This window comes from Vespa crabro, chromosome 5 (assembly GCF_910589235.1).
Source record: "Vespa crabro chromosome 5, iyVesCrab1.2, whole genome shotgun sequence".
In the NCBI taxonomy this organism is placed as follows: Eukaryota; Metazoa; Arthropoda; class Insecta; order Hymenoptera; family Vespidae; genus Vespa; species Vespa crabro.
In genome coordinates this window covers 8602116-8619615 of record NC_060959.1, presented here as the reverse complement: position 1 = coordinate 8619615, position 17500 = coordinate 8602116, and the positions used below count along the sequence as shown (strand labels likewise).

Genomic DNA, 17500 nt, shown 5'->3' with positions numbered 1-17500 from the left:
AAAGACATCATTTCATTGTATACTTTACTAATATGAGATTATTTTTAAGAGCTTGATTTCTATCCTTAGTTATTTTCCTTCGTTATTATCTGGTAATAGTTATTATTAGAATTTTTCACGTCGACTTGTCCGTCGACATTCTTCGATGGAAATTCATAAGAAAATGAGAATAAACCTAAATCAATATATTTTCATACGTGCGCATACAACTATTATACGCACACATACATCACCTTTGAATTTAACTATATATTTATATATATATATATATATATATATATATATATATATAAAATAGAAAATCCATCAGTGTACTTCAAAAATATATCAACTATTTTGCGTATCATATATTTGAAAGTCGAACGAGTCTGGAAATATATAAGTGAGTCTAGTCCTTTGACATATTTTCTCTGAGTCGATGTAATTTTCGAGTTTTTCGAGTTCAACGATGCGAAACGTTAAGCGTGTCATCACGTAGATTCCGTTCACCCTCGACATTTTTCACGTTACCTCTTTTTGCGATTCCATCAGTCATTTTCAATTCGAACAACTCCGTGTGTCATCGTAAACGTCTATCGGAATAAACATTTTTGATTTTCATTGGGATTATCGACATTTTTTTCTTTTTTTTCTTCTTTTTTTCTTTTTTGTTTTTTTTTTTTTTTTTTATATTCTCTCTCCTCTTCTCCCTTTCTTCTTTCCTTCTTTCATTTTTCTCTACATTATGAGGAGGGGAGGAAGTCGAATTTTTTTTTCTTCTTTTTTTTTTTTTTTTTTTTTTTGCTTACCGTAACATCCTACAACGATAATAAATTTACGTATGACTATTGAAAATAAATTTTCACTCGATAATAATATCGTTTCGCGTTGAAAATTATGAATATAATATTGATTAATCTTTTTCTTCATTTAATAAATTTTATTATAATGTCACGATTGATTATATAATGTCACGATGATCGATCGATCGATCGATAATTTGAACTATTAAGAAAGAGAGAGAGAGGGAGAAAAAAAAAAAGAGAACAGATCGTTAGGCTTATGATAAATAATAATGTCGCGTGTACATCGACGAACTTATTCAACTTTGAGATTGTAGAAAAAAGAAGAGAAAATGAAAACAAAGAAAGGAAAAAAAAAAAGAAAAAAGAAAGAAGAAAAAATACACGGAGATCATGACTCGACAATTTTTCTTTTTTATTTTTTTTCATTTTTTTTTTATGTTTTTTTTTTTTCGTAAAACGAAAGAAGAAAAAAGTCACCGCGTTGTTCTTTTTCTTTTTTTCTTTTTTTTCTTTTTTTTTTTACATTCGTAACACGACTGCCCCCGTTAGCCTTTTCGCACGTTGATATCAAGCGACGTTGTGGTTACTTGGTTAGACGGGTTATGGGGTTTTTTCTATCTCTCTTTCTCTCTCTCTCTCTCTCTCTCTCTCTTGCTCTTTTTCTTTTTGTTACGAGAAAGACTTTATGTTCACGGAAAAATTGTTCCTCCCGTACAAGGGACTCCTGGTGTCGGAGAAATTGCTTTTCACGGAAAAATTCTGAATTTGCTCTCTTTACTTTCCAGGTTCTTAAACTTGATCGGACGAAAAACATGATGAAAAGTATTCGAGAGGTAATATCTGAGAGTTAACGCAAATAAACTGCATTCTTACAGCTTTTCTTTTTTTTTTTTTTTTTCCTTTTTTTTCTGTACTTTCTTTTCTCTCCCGAGAAACACGAAAGATTCTTGTATACGTGTATATATATATATATATATATTTTTTTTTTTTTATATTATTTTTTATTATTAATTTTTATGAAATTCCCTCTTATGAAAGAATGAAAGAAAAAAAAAAAAAAATAAATAAATAAAAATGTCTATCAAATATTTTCTTCCTTCCGTAAAAGTTTCGAACGAAATTTCTTATTAATACATTCTTTGAACAGTTTTTATTATATTACTGACAAAATCATTATACATATGTATATCTAGGAACATATATATTAGCAATATATAAAATTTCTAATTTTAATCTTATCAAAATAAAAAATCTTTAATTACGTCATTCCGATTTGAATCGTATGAAAATTACTACGTTTTATTTCGACGTAATTAAATCATTTCAAATATAGTTACAACCTGATGCCATTTATTTGATGAGTATCATTGTTATCAAAAAATTAATAATTTTAATGGACACATAAATTTAATTTTAAATTTTAACAAAATTTAACTCTCTCTCTCTCTCTCTCTTTTAAAATTTATTTGAACGAGTACCGCTTATCTATCAAGATCCATGAAAAGGATCGAACGATGCTACCGAATGATTCGAGTAACGATAATAGAGAATACGTAAGAAACGAAAAAAAAGGGGGAAAAAAAAAGAAAAAGAAAAAGAAAAAGAAAAAGAAGAAGAAGAAGAAGAAAAAAAAAGAAAGAAAAGTTCCTGTAGGGCCTATAAGGGACAATTGTACGAAAGGGACCATATATTAGTTAGAGTATAATCGATAGGAGCCGATATCGTTCGATACTCTTCTACGTAACTTTGTCACCATCGTTTTCGAATAACGTTAAATTATTATCAGTCAATACACGAAGGGAAAAGTTTATCTCGTCTTTTACTCCGTCGTAATCGAGTCAAAAGCACGTATACATAAATTTGTATGAATGTGTAAATATATATACGTGTGTGTGTATGTATGGGCGAATACGGGAGTATGCTGAACGAATCTCAGTGTGTTAGTGAATATTAATGGTACTCGGTTATCGAGACGTTAAATCAAGCTACGTGGTTACATGGAACATCTCGATAAGTGTGAAACTCTTAAATCTGCTCTGGGAAATCTGAAAAAACGACTTTGTCGCGTACATGGCTTTATTTCTCTCTCTCTCTCTCTCTCTCTCTCTCTCTCTCTCTCTCTCTCTTTTTCTCTCTTTCTCTTTACCTTTCTCTTTCTCTTCCTATCTTTTTGTCTATTTCTTTCTCCTTTCTCTCTCTCTCTCTCTCTCTCTCTCTCTCTCTCTTTTTCCTTTCTATCTCTTTCTTTCATTTTAGTTTTTCTTCTTTCAGAACGTTGAGCATTGAAGCTTTTTAAAATTCACAGTACGTCCCATGAGAGGATCAATATTCGTCCAGCATAGCTAAAAGCGAAAACGACATTTACGTCATTTATGTTTTTCGTAAAATGTGTATCCGTGATAGCGCGATCGAGATAGAAAAAGTCGATCATTTCGAAAACAAACAAAACAAGTTTTAGTATGGTCTAATCGAATTCTTAACTATATATATATATATATATATATATATATATGTCGTTGTTGTTTTTTGTCTTCGTCGACTTAATGATTTATTTGTTTTTCCATATGTTTTTAGATATGAAAAAAAAAAAGAAAAAAATAAAGGAATAAAAAAATATTGAATTAAAAATATAAAACAATCGAAATGATACTCGTCACATTATAAAATCATTGAATAGATTATTAATATGAAAAAAAAAAAAAAAAGAGAGAGATCAATTAATCTGGCCGTATCGTAAATTTCTTCTTCAGAATTTTTCATAATTATTTTTGTCTAATAATAATGAAATTTTATATAATTATTCTTTATTATTCAACAAATCAAATTTAAGATACTCTTAACCTACTCGAAAATATTCGCTATAAAACAGTCTACGAGGATTTAAACGAATAAAAGAGAGATAAAGAGAGAAAGTGAGAGAGAGAGAGAAAAGGTTGGTATACGTTTAACGCGAAGTACGAAACGAGATATAATTATAATTATAATTATAATTATAATTATAAACATCGTCGAAACAAATAAATATAAAGATATATTAGTTGTTATAGAAAAATTACAATGTTAATATAATTTTAATACAATAATATGAATTGACACGTAGAAAAATTATAATTACAATTGCGACATTGTCGTGATAAACAAATACAATGATATAAATGAATAAATATTTATAGAAAAATTATTATGTCATATATGATAATTATCTAACGTAAATATTACTTTTAATAATTTCTTATGAATATAATTATAACGTACGAATGTTAAATGAAATGATAATTAATTAATTAATTATAATTGTAGTGGATAGATTGACGATTATAATTGTCATTGACAATGATAACATAATTTTTGATCGTGATTAAATTCGCGAGGATTTTATTAACACGCGATTATAAATAAATCGCACGAAATCACATTTTAATATCTTGGATTACTAAGGTAACTATGGATATCAAGCTTTTGGCTATGGATATCAAGCTTTTGGCTGCTCTGTTTTTATGAAAAAGAGTAGCGCTGGATTTAGGTACATAGAAGAGCGATTAGACGATGTGACGACGATTTCACGTGATGAAGCTCTCTTTGTCTCTCTATCTCTCTCTCTCTCTCTCTCTCTGTCTCTCTCTCTCTCTCTCTCTTTCTCGTGCATAGAATGCCACGTTAAAAAGGACGTCCTTCTCTTCGATGCGCCACGAAGCCTGCGGCTTTGCGAGCTTTAACGCGAACGCGAACTCGCGCGCTTCTTCTTCCTTTTAATTATGCAAGCGCGAGCAAAGGCGTGACGAAGCGTGCTCGTTATACTTTTTTTTGTTTTTTTTTTCTCTTTTCGTTGTTTTTTTCTCTCTATTCGTTTTCTTTTCCTTTTTATTTATTCTCTTCTTCCCTTTTTTTTCTTCATAATTTTTTTTCCCCTTTCTCTTCCTTCCTTCCTTTCTTCCTTCCTTCTCTTCCTTCCTTCCTTCCTTTCTTCCTTCCTTCCTTCCTTCCTTCCTTCCTGCCTTCCGTCCTCTTCTTCTTTTTTTTTTTTCCTTTCTTTTTTCTCTCTTCTATACTCATTCTCTTTTTTCATCGCCTTCTCTAACGCTGCAAAAAAGGACGAGAACGTATCGAGGCCTTTGCGAAATATTCTACGGGCTCGTTTAACACTTCACGCGGTAAAATTTCTCTCTCTCTCTCTCTCTCTCTCTCTCTCTCTCTCTTTCTCTCTCTCTCTCTCTCACCTTCTTCTTTTCCTTCTTTTTAATTTCTTTAAAAAATTTTTTTTTTTCTTTCTCCACCCCTTGTTCCTTGTTTGTTTCGATCTATTGTATGCTCGAACGCACGAAGATATAAAATATATCAACAGTTTAATCATAGTTATCATCGTGAAATTTATCGAAGGGTATAGGCGATTTTTAAATTTAATGATGCAATTATTTTTATTTCTTTTCTTTTTTTTTTTTTTTTGTTTGCTTTCTTTTCTTTTTCTTTTTCTTTTTTTTTTTTCTTTTTTTATTTCGCACATGAAACAAGCCCCATTTTTCATGCACTCGTATATATGCATCTCGTTCATTAAAACGAATGATATTACCTACCTATTCTTATATTACTTCATCATGTGTTCGAAATAAGTAAATAAAAAAAAATGAATGAGACAGACAAAAATGAATCACACACACACACACACACACACACATATATATATATATATAATTTACATATCACATATTACGATTTAATCGTCGAGATATGTACGTACAAGGGTGGAGGGGAAGGGGAAGGGAAAAGAAAAAAAAACCTTATTCAATCTGAATACCTGAAGACGAGAAGTAAATATCTTTCTCTTCACCCACCCCCCCCCTTCTACCTTCGTCCATCCAACCCCCTTCACCCCCCCCTCCCTACTTCCTCTTTGTACAATCTATCGATTTGTCAGATTATACTTGGAATGATTGTAAGGTGAAAAGGATCAAATGAAATTGGAATTGAGGAAAGAAAAGGAAAAGGAAAGAAAAGAAAAAACAAAAGAGAATAAAAAAGAAGGATAGCAGTAATAAAAGTAAATAGATAGATGGATAAGTAGTCATGTTACGTTATGTAGTATAGTCAGTCTACGTAGAAAATCTATAAGAAAGTAGACATCAAGTTTTTCTCAAAGGAATTCCGACAGTCAGTACCAAAGTCTGTGGCAACGAATGAACATAGTCGCTCGTAAACTTGTCAGATAAATATAGACAGAGATAGATAGATAGATAGATAGATAGATAGATAAAGAGAGAAGAAGAAGAAGAGCAAAAAAAAAGGAGTGAGAGAAAGAAAGATAGAAAGGAAAAAAGGAAAAGAAAAAATTTCCTGAGGCGTATTGGTATGAACGAAATGCGTAAGTCGATTTCCTCGTGGCAAAAGCTTAAGGTAAAAATCAAATAGAACGAAATGTAAATCGTGCCAGGTAGAGAGTTCTTCTTGCTTTTCCATGAAGAAATACATAGTATGTATGTACGTACGTATGTACGTATATATACATACGTATACTATTGCTATCGATAGACGTATACATATGTGCATCTACGTCTGTGCATTTATGTACGAGGTATGTGAATGTGTAGGATCGATGTGTATATGTGTGTCAAGGGGAGGTTAAAGGAATGAGTCCTTTTGCGAGTCGACTTCCGTTTGATGCGAAGCTCGCGACTCTCTGGTTCTTCTATGTAAATACGACCACCTGCTCGGAAATCAATTTTCGGAGTTCTCTCTTTTATCGCGAAACGTAGGGGAATAGAAAAAGGACGAAGGCTAAGCTACCCTCTCGTATCACCTGTAGAGGAAATTTCTCTGTCGTCTTTCTCCCTCTTCTCCCTCTTCTTCCTATCCTCTCTCTCTCTCTCTCTCTCTCTCTCTTACTGTTCTTTTTTTTCTTGGTTTTCTTTTTTGTTCTTTTTTTCTTTTTTCTTCTCTCTTTCTTTCTTTCTGTCTTTCTGTCTTTCTTCCTTTCTTTCTTTCTTTCCTTCTTTCCATCTATCTGTCATGAATGAGAAGGGAAAATAGCCGAGGCCAAGTAGAAAAAAAAAAGAAAAGAGGAAAAGAAAAAGGAACAAATCAAAGAACTCGTTCGTCAAAAGTGTTAAAGTAGAGTAAACGAGAGATAGCTAAGCTAACCTTTTTCTCTGTGTGCAATTTCATTTATTAAAGTGACCTAAGTTTTTTTTTTCTTTTTTTTTTTTTCTTTTCTTTTCTCTCTTCCTTCTCCTTTTTTTTTCTCTTTTCTTTTCCTTTCTTTTCTTTCTTTTTTATTTTCTTTTTTTTCTTTTTTTTTAACTCTGCAAACCCGTCATAATTAATATCCGTCTAAGTATGAATTAAATGAATGAGAGAATGTTATGGAAAGAGATAGACATATATTTATATATTTATTTATTTGTTAATAGAAAGTGTTTGTTAATAAAAAAGAAGAGAGACGGAGATAAGCGTAATTTCTCGTATCATTTTATCATATGGATAATAATTTTTATTAAATAATGCAACGAAATTATTTATAAATTTTTTTTTCTCTTTTTTTTTTTTTTTATCGTAGTATCGAGAAATTGATTTTACGATGAGATAAACATAAGTTTATTTCGCATATTATCGGATAGATAATTTTGTTGATAAGCAATACCAAACAAAATTGTTTATATTGTTTATCGTCATATTAAAAAAAAAAAAAAAAAAAGAAAAAAAAAAAAAAAAAAAAAAAGAAAAGATTGATTTTATTCGAAGATAATAAACGTAAGTTTATTGCACGTTTTGTTTTTCGATAATTTTTATTTAGATGATTTCTTTGTTTTTTTTTTTTTTGCCTTTTTGCTTGAGTAAAGCTTATAAACCAAAAAAAAAAAAAAAGAAGGAAAGGAAAAAAAAGAGAGAGAAAGAAAGGGGGAAAAAAAAAGTAGAAGAGAAAGAAAGAAAGAAAGAAAAAAAATTCTTCAATCGTGGCGACGGCGACGAACAAAAGATTCGATCGATTTAACGAAGAAAATAACATTTTTTAAATTGAAGATTATGTTATTTCTCGTTTGATAAAGGAATGAGAAAATTGTTATATTGTATTCATATACATGGATCGACTTGACCGAGTTATAAGAAAATAGGCCGGATAAATTGAACGTAGACTTGGACGTTTCGAGGACACGTCCAACATTATCGTCTCGATTGATGGCACCTATCTAAATATTTATTTATCGTCATTCGTTCGAACAAAAAAAAAAGAAAAAAAAAAAAAAGAAGAAAAAGAACGAAAAGAGAAAGAAAACGAAATCTATGACCTCGTGATGTTAATGAAAAACAAAATTAATGAAATATAATATATTTGTAAACAATTAGATATTGTTCACGATCGCTCATAAATGTTTGTATCTAACTTATTTTTTTTCTTCTTTTTTTTTTTTTTTTCTTTCTCTCGTTATTATTTTCACCAAGTATCGAAAAACTCGTTCATGAGTCTGATCTATAGTGTTCTCTCTCTCTCTCTCTCTCTCTCTCTTTCTTTTTTCAAAGCCCTTTTTTCAAACTTTTATAAACGTCGAGCTCGTTAATCTCCGTTGCTGTCGTTAACAATATCGAACGAACATGATCGTTTTATTAAACAACTATATATTATAACAACTACGAAGGAACATGATCGTTTTATTAAAATTTCCCAATGATGTTGTCTTATAACATTGTAAAAGGGAATTGTTTCGTGTTTTAATAGACGTATTTAATCGTATATAACAGTATAGAAATGCACATACGTCTTTGATTACTATATTTAAGATCTCACGATAATTTCCACGATAATGTTAAATCGTTAAAAGTATGTAGTCAAATTGAATCGTTAAATAAATCTTTAACGTGCAAACTCGATGTTCATACTCTTGCCTTTTTCTTTTTTTTTTTTTTTTTTTTTTTTTTTTTTTTTTCTTTCTTCCTTTCCTTTTTGTGTTTTCGTTCTCGGAGCTATCCCTCTTTTTGTTTTGATTTTGCTTTTTTTTTTTTCCTTTTTCATTCCTTTTTTTTTTTATCGACGGGTCAAGGTTGTTTTTGCAAAAAACATTTTTGTGTCCAACATTCGAGAAGGAGAGAGAGAGAAAAAGAGAGAGAGAGAGAGAGAGGGAGGGAGAGAGAGAGAGTATTCGTAGTAGTAGGATTAACGAGTGCCGACCTTTAAGCAAAAAAAAAGAAAAAAAGAAAATTGATATAGAGCATTTGCAACATCAATTGACAAAAAGAAAAAGGAAAGAATGAAAGAAAGAAAATAGGAAATAATTAATTTATTAAATAAAAGAGATCGTACGAACGTATCTGTCGAAATTAATTTAACAATCATACGAGTAAATTATATATATATATATATATATATATATATATATATATATATATATGTGCATTATACAATTGAATAAATAAATAAATAAATAAAAAAATAAATCGCATATAACGAATACAAATTATACATATAAGGTATCATCAAATGTATCTCCTTATCGAGATAATCGAGGCCGTAAGGTCACCGTATGTCACTCATCATCGTGCAATCAAGCGTACAATAGGCTCGATTACTCGTCAATGCAGAAAATCCAATTATCCGAGTAGAATTTATACCTATTGAATATATGTATCTCACGCGTGTTCTCCGCGATTATAAATTGAACGGAGAATAATTAAAGCTATGGGATTGAGAAAAAGATACGAGTGCGAAGAGAAAAAAAGAAAAAAGAAAAAAAAAAGAAATAAAGTAGGAAGAAGAATTTATAAAATAGCCAAAACAAGAAACGAGATAAATAAATAAATCAATGAATAATTAAATGAATAAGAGAAAAGAGAAATGGAGGAAAGGAGACATGATAATATTCAATCATGTCTCTTCGTATTTATTTGTAGAAAAATCGTTCGTATTTTTAGATTTTTGTTTTGTTTTGTTTCTTTCTGTTTTTTTTTTCTTTTTTCTTTTTCTTTTTTTTTTTTTTTTGCTTTAACTAAATCCACTTCTCGTTTCCTCAGCGCGTATCCATCCACGCTAGTTTATTTTTCACTGTATCGTGAAAAATGAGCGACTGATACCATGAAACGAAATTAAAAAAGAAAAAACGAAAAAAAAAAAAAGGGGAAAAGTAAAAGAAGAAAAAAGAAAAAAAGAAAAAAAAAATAGAGAACGCAAAACGTTACACATTTTTATTTTCTATTTCCACATCCTATTTTCATTGGACACTTTTAAAATCGCATTCGATGATATCTCTCTTTTTTTATTCATCATTATTAATGCAGAGTATATATATATATATACATATACATCTTTTTTTTAATTATGCCATAAATTCATACGAAATATTTCTTTTACCTTTTTCATTCAAATTATTAAATATTTGCAAAGTATTTGATATATATTTTGATATTATGTTTAAATATTTTATACTGTTTTTTTTTTTTTTTTTAATATACTGTAAATTTATTATATGTTATATGGAGTAATGTTCTCTCTCTCTCTCTCTCTCTCTCTCTCTCTCTGTCTCTGTCTCTGTCTCTGTCTCTCTGTCTTTCTTTTTAAAAGAAAAGAAGAAAGAGACGTATAGCCTAGACGATAAGGCGTTAGGTCGATATCGTTTTATATACTTTAACGATATCACTCTTCAAAGGTTCTCGCCATCCTTACAGGCTGCCGCTAATTACTTTCCGATCGGTGGAACATCACGTCAAAAGATGCTTTGTCATAGGTCGCTCATTCCTGCGTAAAGTCTCTTGGATTTACATACTACAGGTTAATGTAAATATCGCTTCGATATTAAATATAAATCAGATAAAATGAGATTAGTTTTGAAGGACGATCTAATCGCTTGAAGGATTTCTAATTATTAATAATAAATATATCACACATATACACATACAAATAAATATATATATATATATATATTAATATATATTTATATCTGTTTATATTCATGCATATATATATATATATATATATATATATATATATATATATATATGTATATAAGTCTTCATCGTTAATTTTTAATTAATAACACACTTATAATAACCAAGATAATTATATATATATATATATATATATTTATATATTTATTTTTAATAATGTTAACTTCCAACTATACATATATATTTACGAGCCTATTGAACTTACGATAGAAAATCAATAATTTTCAAGGGTAAAGACGAAAATAATTTTCCATGCTCTTGTAACGAAGTGAAAATCGATTAAAGAGAAAAAAGAAAAAGAGAGCGAGAGAGAGAGAGAGAGAGAGAGAGAGAGAGAGAGAGAGAGATACATAGATAGATAAAGCACGAAGTAAAAAAAAAAAGGAGAAAAGAAAGAAGTTGAACGTAAAAAGAAAATGGATTTTAGGGGTTAAAATCTTAAATTCAGGTTTGTAGCTTTCTCTCTCTCTCTCTCTCTCTCTCTCTCTCTCTGTCTCTCTTTATCGAAGAATGTATAAAACCGAAGCAGTTTCACGGAGTAAAGGGTACAATGTATGTAACCGAAGGAAACTATAGTAAGTACTTGAAACGCTTCGCGGAATATCTGCTCGCGGCATTTCCCGTAGAGAAGGAAGAGAACACCGGTCTAAGTTTACTGACAAGTTGAAGTTGCTGCTCGACTTTACGAAGGAGATTGTCTTGCAAATGGACAAACAAATTCTAACTGTATATAGGAGATTAGCAATAAGAAAGGAAATTCTGATTTTACTTAACAATTTTATTTATTTATTTATACATATATATATATATATATATATATATTTTATATTTTATATGTATATATGTATAAGAATTTAAATTTAAAACTGAATAATTTTACATATATGTATATATAACAATTCTGATTTTATTAAACAATTTTATATATATATATATATATATACCTTTTCATTTTTCATGTCAAATATTTGGAATTTTTTACGATCTTCGAATTTAAAATATATTAAAAGATAAACGAAGAAAAAGAAAAGAGGGTCGAATTAAAGTTTTCTTTCTCTCTCTCTCTCTCTCTCTCTCTCTCTCTTTCTCTTTCTCTTGCTCTCTATCTTTCTTATTCTTTTTCTTTTTTTTTTTTTTCTTTTTCTGTTTCTTCTCCAATCATATTTATCGCAGTATAAAATTTGTTTCATACATCGATAATCATCGAAACGACACTTACTTGAAATTTGATGGCGTCACGCTCGATCTGCGACATGTTCTTGAAAATGGTATCGATAATGCCAACGAATTTGTCACGGTCCAAAAAGCTCGCTTGGTCCTTCTCGAAGAAATCGATGAAGTCGTACAGAATGAAATAAGTTCCTGAAACAAAAATTTTCAAGTTTCCGTTTACCATCTTTCATCTGCATTTTAATAAGTTACGAAGAGAAAACTACCGTTACTCTACGTTTTTACCAAAAAAAATGATATATGTTCGTGAAATTTATTCTCTCGGATATAGAAATATATTAATAATGTTAAAATGATTCCACGGTTAATAATAATGATTTTTAATTGAATTAATTTATTGATATTGTAAAAATGCAATTTTTCTAGATTTTTCTTTTTTCTTTCTTTTTTTCCTTTTTTTTTTTCTCTTCTTCTTTTTCAATATTTTCAAACAAACGAACACCCCAAACAACATTATAATCGTATTCGATTCAGATATAAAAGATATATTATTAATAAATGATCATTCGACATAATGCTCTTTTTAAAATAATTCCCGCAATAATAATTTTCAATTAAATCAATTCGTCAATATCGACGATAACGAATTGTCCTGAATTTCTTATTTCATTTTTTATAATAATTTAAAACAAACAACATTACAATCGATCGGACTACTTCGTGGATATTAAAAGATATATCATTAATAAAAAGTCATTCAACATAATAGTACTTTTTGAAAGCGATTTCTATAACAATTAAATGAGTTTTCAATTAAATGAAATCGATTAATCTCTTAAGAGCGGACTTACGTCGATTTCTTTTCTCTTTTCTTTTTCCTTTTTTTTTTTTTTTTTTTTGTCAATTTCGAAACGAACATACTAGTTCAATCTTTGCTATCGATGATCGACGTAAAATCTTAATTGTTATTCTTTCTAACGTGAAATAATAAATCATTAGAAATTAAATAAAATAATAAAGTATTTCATCTTAATGATAAATTTGATTTTTGCAAAAATTCGAAAACGAGACATCCTTTTTTTTTCCCCTTGCATTAGTACGAGACAAAAAAAAAAGAAAAAGAAGAAGAAGAAGAAGGAAGGAAGGAAAGAAAGAAAGAAAGAATGAAAGAAAGAAAGGTAGAAAGAAAAATACATTTGGTAAGGAAAATTCCGAGGGTTTTTTTGTCTGTTGCATTTATTAGACAGTCAGGAGAGATAGTTAGTAGTTCGGTGCACGTAGACGCGTCTAGGAACGGTGAAAAATAAGGAGACAGAAAAAGAGAGAAGTAGAGAGGGAAAAGAGATAGAGAGAGATAAAGAGAGTGAGTGAGAGAGAGAGAGAGAGAGAGAGAGAAAGAGAGAAAGAGAGAGAGAGAGATAGTGAGAGAAAACAGAATACTCGAGAAACACGACGACGACGACGACGACGACGACGAGGACGACGTCGACGAGAGGGTTTGGGTGGTGAAGAGGAGAGAGAAAAGGGAGGGATAATGTTTATGCGGTGTACACTTTAAGCCGGACGGTATCAGTGGATTAGCCGCGATATTTTACAAAGTAGAGGGAAAAGTGAGATAAGAAGAAGATGGTATACGATAAGAGGATATAGTAAGAGCAGTTATGGTAGCACATTTTTGATAGTACGAAACGCTTTTGTATTTTTATTTATTTATTTCTTTTCTTTTCTTCTTTGCCTCTCTTTTTCATTTCTTCTTCTTCTTCTTCTTTTTCTTCTCTTTCTTTCTTTTTTTTTTTTTACCCTGACCTTTTTCCTCCTTACTTATAACTTTTTCCATATATGTTCATATGTACACACATACACACACACGCACACGCACACACACATATATATATATATATATATATGTATATGCATGTATATAAGTACGTATATATAAGTATACGTAATCGTGAATCTAACACAAAAGCATAATTTCTTTTTCGCAATGTAAAACCAGCGTCAGCTAACCTCGCTAGCTCGAGTTCTCTAGGCTTTGAAATGCCTAAGGATGGCTTTAAAAAGGATTCTTTCGTGGAAAATGCATTTTTCCCGATATAAAGGATTTCCCTTAGTCAGGTTGTCCAAAAGAAAGGAAGAAAGGAAGGAAGGAAAAAAAAGAGAAGGAAAAGGAAGAGGAGGAAGAAAAAAAAGAAAAACAAAAAGAAAGAAAGAAAGGAAAAAAAAAAGAAAAAGAAAGAAAGAAAGAAAGAAAGAAAGAAAGAAAGAAAGAAAGAAAGAAAGAAAGAATATAGATTGTAAATATTTTTCATAACATCGACGACACATACCATCGTTGTTCCTCCCCCGCACTGTCTCAGATGTCTCTGAGAATACATATTGTCCTGTGTATGCAGAAGCGTCTGCATGGTAAATATGTGTATTCTCGTATAAATAGAAATGTTCGAGATTCGCCGGAGGGTTGCCATTCGTCTTATACATACCGAACGCGTTATACCCTGGTACATACATTAGTGTACATACGTCTATGGTCGATGAGAGAAGAGGAGTATTTTTTATATCTATATTTTTTTTTTTTTTCTATTTGTTCTTCTTTTCTTCTTCTTCTTCTTCTTCTTCTTCCTTGTTTTTTTTCTTTTTTTTTTTTTTACATCTTTCGATTCGGAGGACTCATCCCGGAGGGCTGCTCGTAAAAAGAACATCAGAATTTCTTTTAATTTTCTCTTTGAAGTTAGAGAAAGAGAGAGAGAGAGAGAGAGAGAGAAGCGGGGGGAATAGATGACGATTCTTAACGTTCTATTACACAATGGAAAATAAATATAATGAAAAAAAAAAAAATTAAATGTATAGAAAATAGAGAGAGAAAGAGAGAGAGAGAGAGAGAGAAAGAAAGAGAGAGAGAGAGAGAGAGAGAGAGAGGGAGAGCAGAGCAGAGTATATAGAGTTACTACATTTCTTTTTTTCCTTTTTTATTTTCCTTTTTTTCTTTTTTTTATTTTTTCTATTTTTCCTTTTTTTTTTTTTTTTATTTGTCGTCTCTTGGCACACGCGAGAAACTAAATATAGGGACACATGACGGAAGATAACGATGCCAGAATGACCACGTTGTCGTAAAAATAGCGAACTTCTCGAGCGACCTTCGTGAGATATTTAGGCCTACCGTGTAATCACCGGACGGCTTAAAGTCAACCCTCTTTCAACGTACCCTTCTGAATTATAAAAAAAAAAAAAAAAAAAAAAAAAAAAAGAGGGAATCATTGCCCGTGGCCTTAACGCCAAGTTCTCCTTATGCCAACAGTTCGACGACGTATTTCCCTTTACATTTTTTTTTTCTTTTTTTTTCTTTTTTTTTTCATTTTTTTTTCCCCTCCTCTTACAACAGTTCATTTAATATCAATTAAATGCGGAAGAGAGGGAGAGAGAGAGAGAGAGAGAGAGAGAGAGAGAGAGAGAGAAAGAGAGAGAGATGGGGGAGGGGGTTGGGAGGGGAAATTAGTCGCATTTTTTTTTTGACATTTGGTGCAAAAAAAATTTTCTTCCCTTAATGAAATGATAACGAACGAAAAGAAATTAAACAAATATATGAAGGATAAAAGGTATCATAAAGTTCATAACATTTTCGTGTAACATTTTACATTTTTCTCTTTATAATATTATTGTCGCTTATTCTCTTGAAATAGAACAGCTATCAATCTAAGGTCAACTATCAATCTAATGTCAACTGTCAATATTATAAATTCAAAAGGGGTCATAAAGTATTTTAAATATATCTATATATACATATATATATATATATATATATATATATATATATATATATATCGGTAATAAGATAAGGGTCGACATTAAAACGAATAATCTCGAATCTCTGAATGACTTTTAACAATAAGAGGGAAAAGAAGAAGGGGAAGGGAATCTTGAAGTACTTTCTTTAGAATCTTCGAAGAACTTCGAGAAACTTGGATTTAAATTGGAATATTAAGAATTAACTGTGAAAGAAGAATTAAGGTTAGTTACGTTTTCGAAATCGAGAACACGCGATCATGTTATTTCTTTTTTCTCTTTTTTTTTTTGTTTTTCTCCTTTTTTTCTTCCTGTAAAAATTATGAGAGGACGTTTTAATATATGAAAGGAGGACGATGCTAAGAATATATGTATCTGTCTCTCTCTCTCTCTTTTCTCCTTCTCTTTTTCTTTCTCTGTCTTATTTCTTTGTCTTCGTCTTTCTAAAAAGAAAATATCGTCTTTTCTCTGTTCTTCTTTTTCTTATTATTTCTCTTCGTGAGAACAAGCAAGGAGAAAGCAGGTGTAGATATGTTCCTTCTCTCTCCCTCTCTTTCTCTCTCTCTCTCTCTCTCTCTCTCTCCCTCTCTTTCATTTCCTCTCTTTCTCTTTCTCTTTCATTTTCTCTCTTTCTCTATTTTTTTCATCTTTCTTTCTTAAGGAAAAAAAGAGTATCCTTATTTCCGTAGCATTCGCACAACGTACTTCCTACATCGATATTGAACGTGTAAACGAGGACGACATAACAATAAGGCAAACACGAAAAAGTATCTATTTTATATATATATATATATATATATATATATGTATTAACGTGCATATAGGTGTTAGATTTGCTTTTAGATTCTTTCTATAATCAAGCCTTGCCTTAACTTTTCCTCCAATATACTCTTTGTCAAATAAATATATATATATATATATATATATATATATATATATACACGCACATATACACACATACAAATTTATAAGGATATCCAATCATCTCGCTCATCATATTTCCATGCCAATTTATTTTCTTTTAACGCGTTAACAATTTCTTCTTATGCTTTACCATCTCTATTATGTTTTTTGGTCAAAAAACCTTCCCTCCTTCCTTCCTTCCTTCCTTCCTTCCTACTTTCCTTCCTTCTTTTTTCGGTACTCTGATATTTTTCTATTCCCAACAGCTCCGTAGAAAAGCTTCTGTTCCGGACCACTTCATCCCATGCTTACCACCCTTTCACGGTGCTTGGCACGCCCTCGCTTTTCTTTCCAACCCGCTAACCCCACCTCCCACCTCCCATCTACCTTTCTTCCTTCTAGTTTTCTTCTACCTTCTTCTTTTACCTTCTCTATCTTTTCTTCTTATTGATCGTTCTTCTGTTGCAAATATGTATGGAAAGAAAAAAAGAAAAGAAAGAGAAAGATAAAAAGAAAATAAAAAAAAAAAAAAAAACAAACAAACAAACAAACAAACAAAAGTAGTAATTTGAATTTGTCGTAACTTTTTCATTGAAATTATTCGACAATCCAATCTGTATTAATGTCCGTTGTTCGCTTGTTCGCTTGTTTGTTTGTTTGTTTGTTTATTTGTTTCTTTGTTCGTTTCTCTTCTTTTATTATTTTTCTTTTTCTTCGTTTTTTTTTAATTTTTTCTTTTTTCCTCTCTGTGATATACCATCATAATGGAAATTAGTATTGAAGGATTTTGCTTGAAAATAAAAAAAAAAAAACAAAGAAGAAACAAAAGAAAAATTATGGACGATTTCTTTTTTGTTCTCTCTCTCTTTTTTTTTTTTTTGGACTAAACGAAATTTAGCCAAATCCATTCTATTTCTTCATTGATCCATTCTCCT

General features: G+C 30.3%; 1 protein-coding gene across 1 annotated transcript in view; it reads right to left on the bottom strand.

Moving 5' to 3' along the window:
* The window catches only part of LOC124424352 (acetylcholinesterase-like), a 157067-nt gene that overhangs the window by 42074 nt on the left and 97493 nt on the right, over positions 1-17500 (bottom strand). The window contains exon 2 of the mRNA XM_046963265.1: positions 11929-12071. Within this exon, the coding sequence (XP_046819221.1) occupies positions 11929-12071 (143 nt within the window). The remainder of the gene's footprint in view (positions 1-11928; positions 12072-17500) is intronic.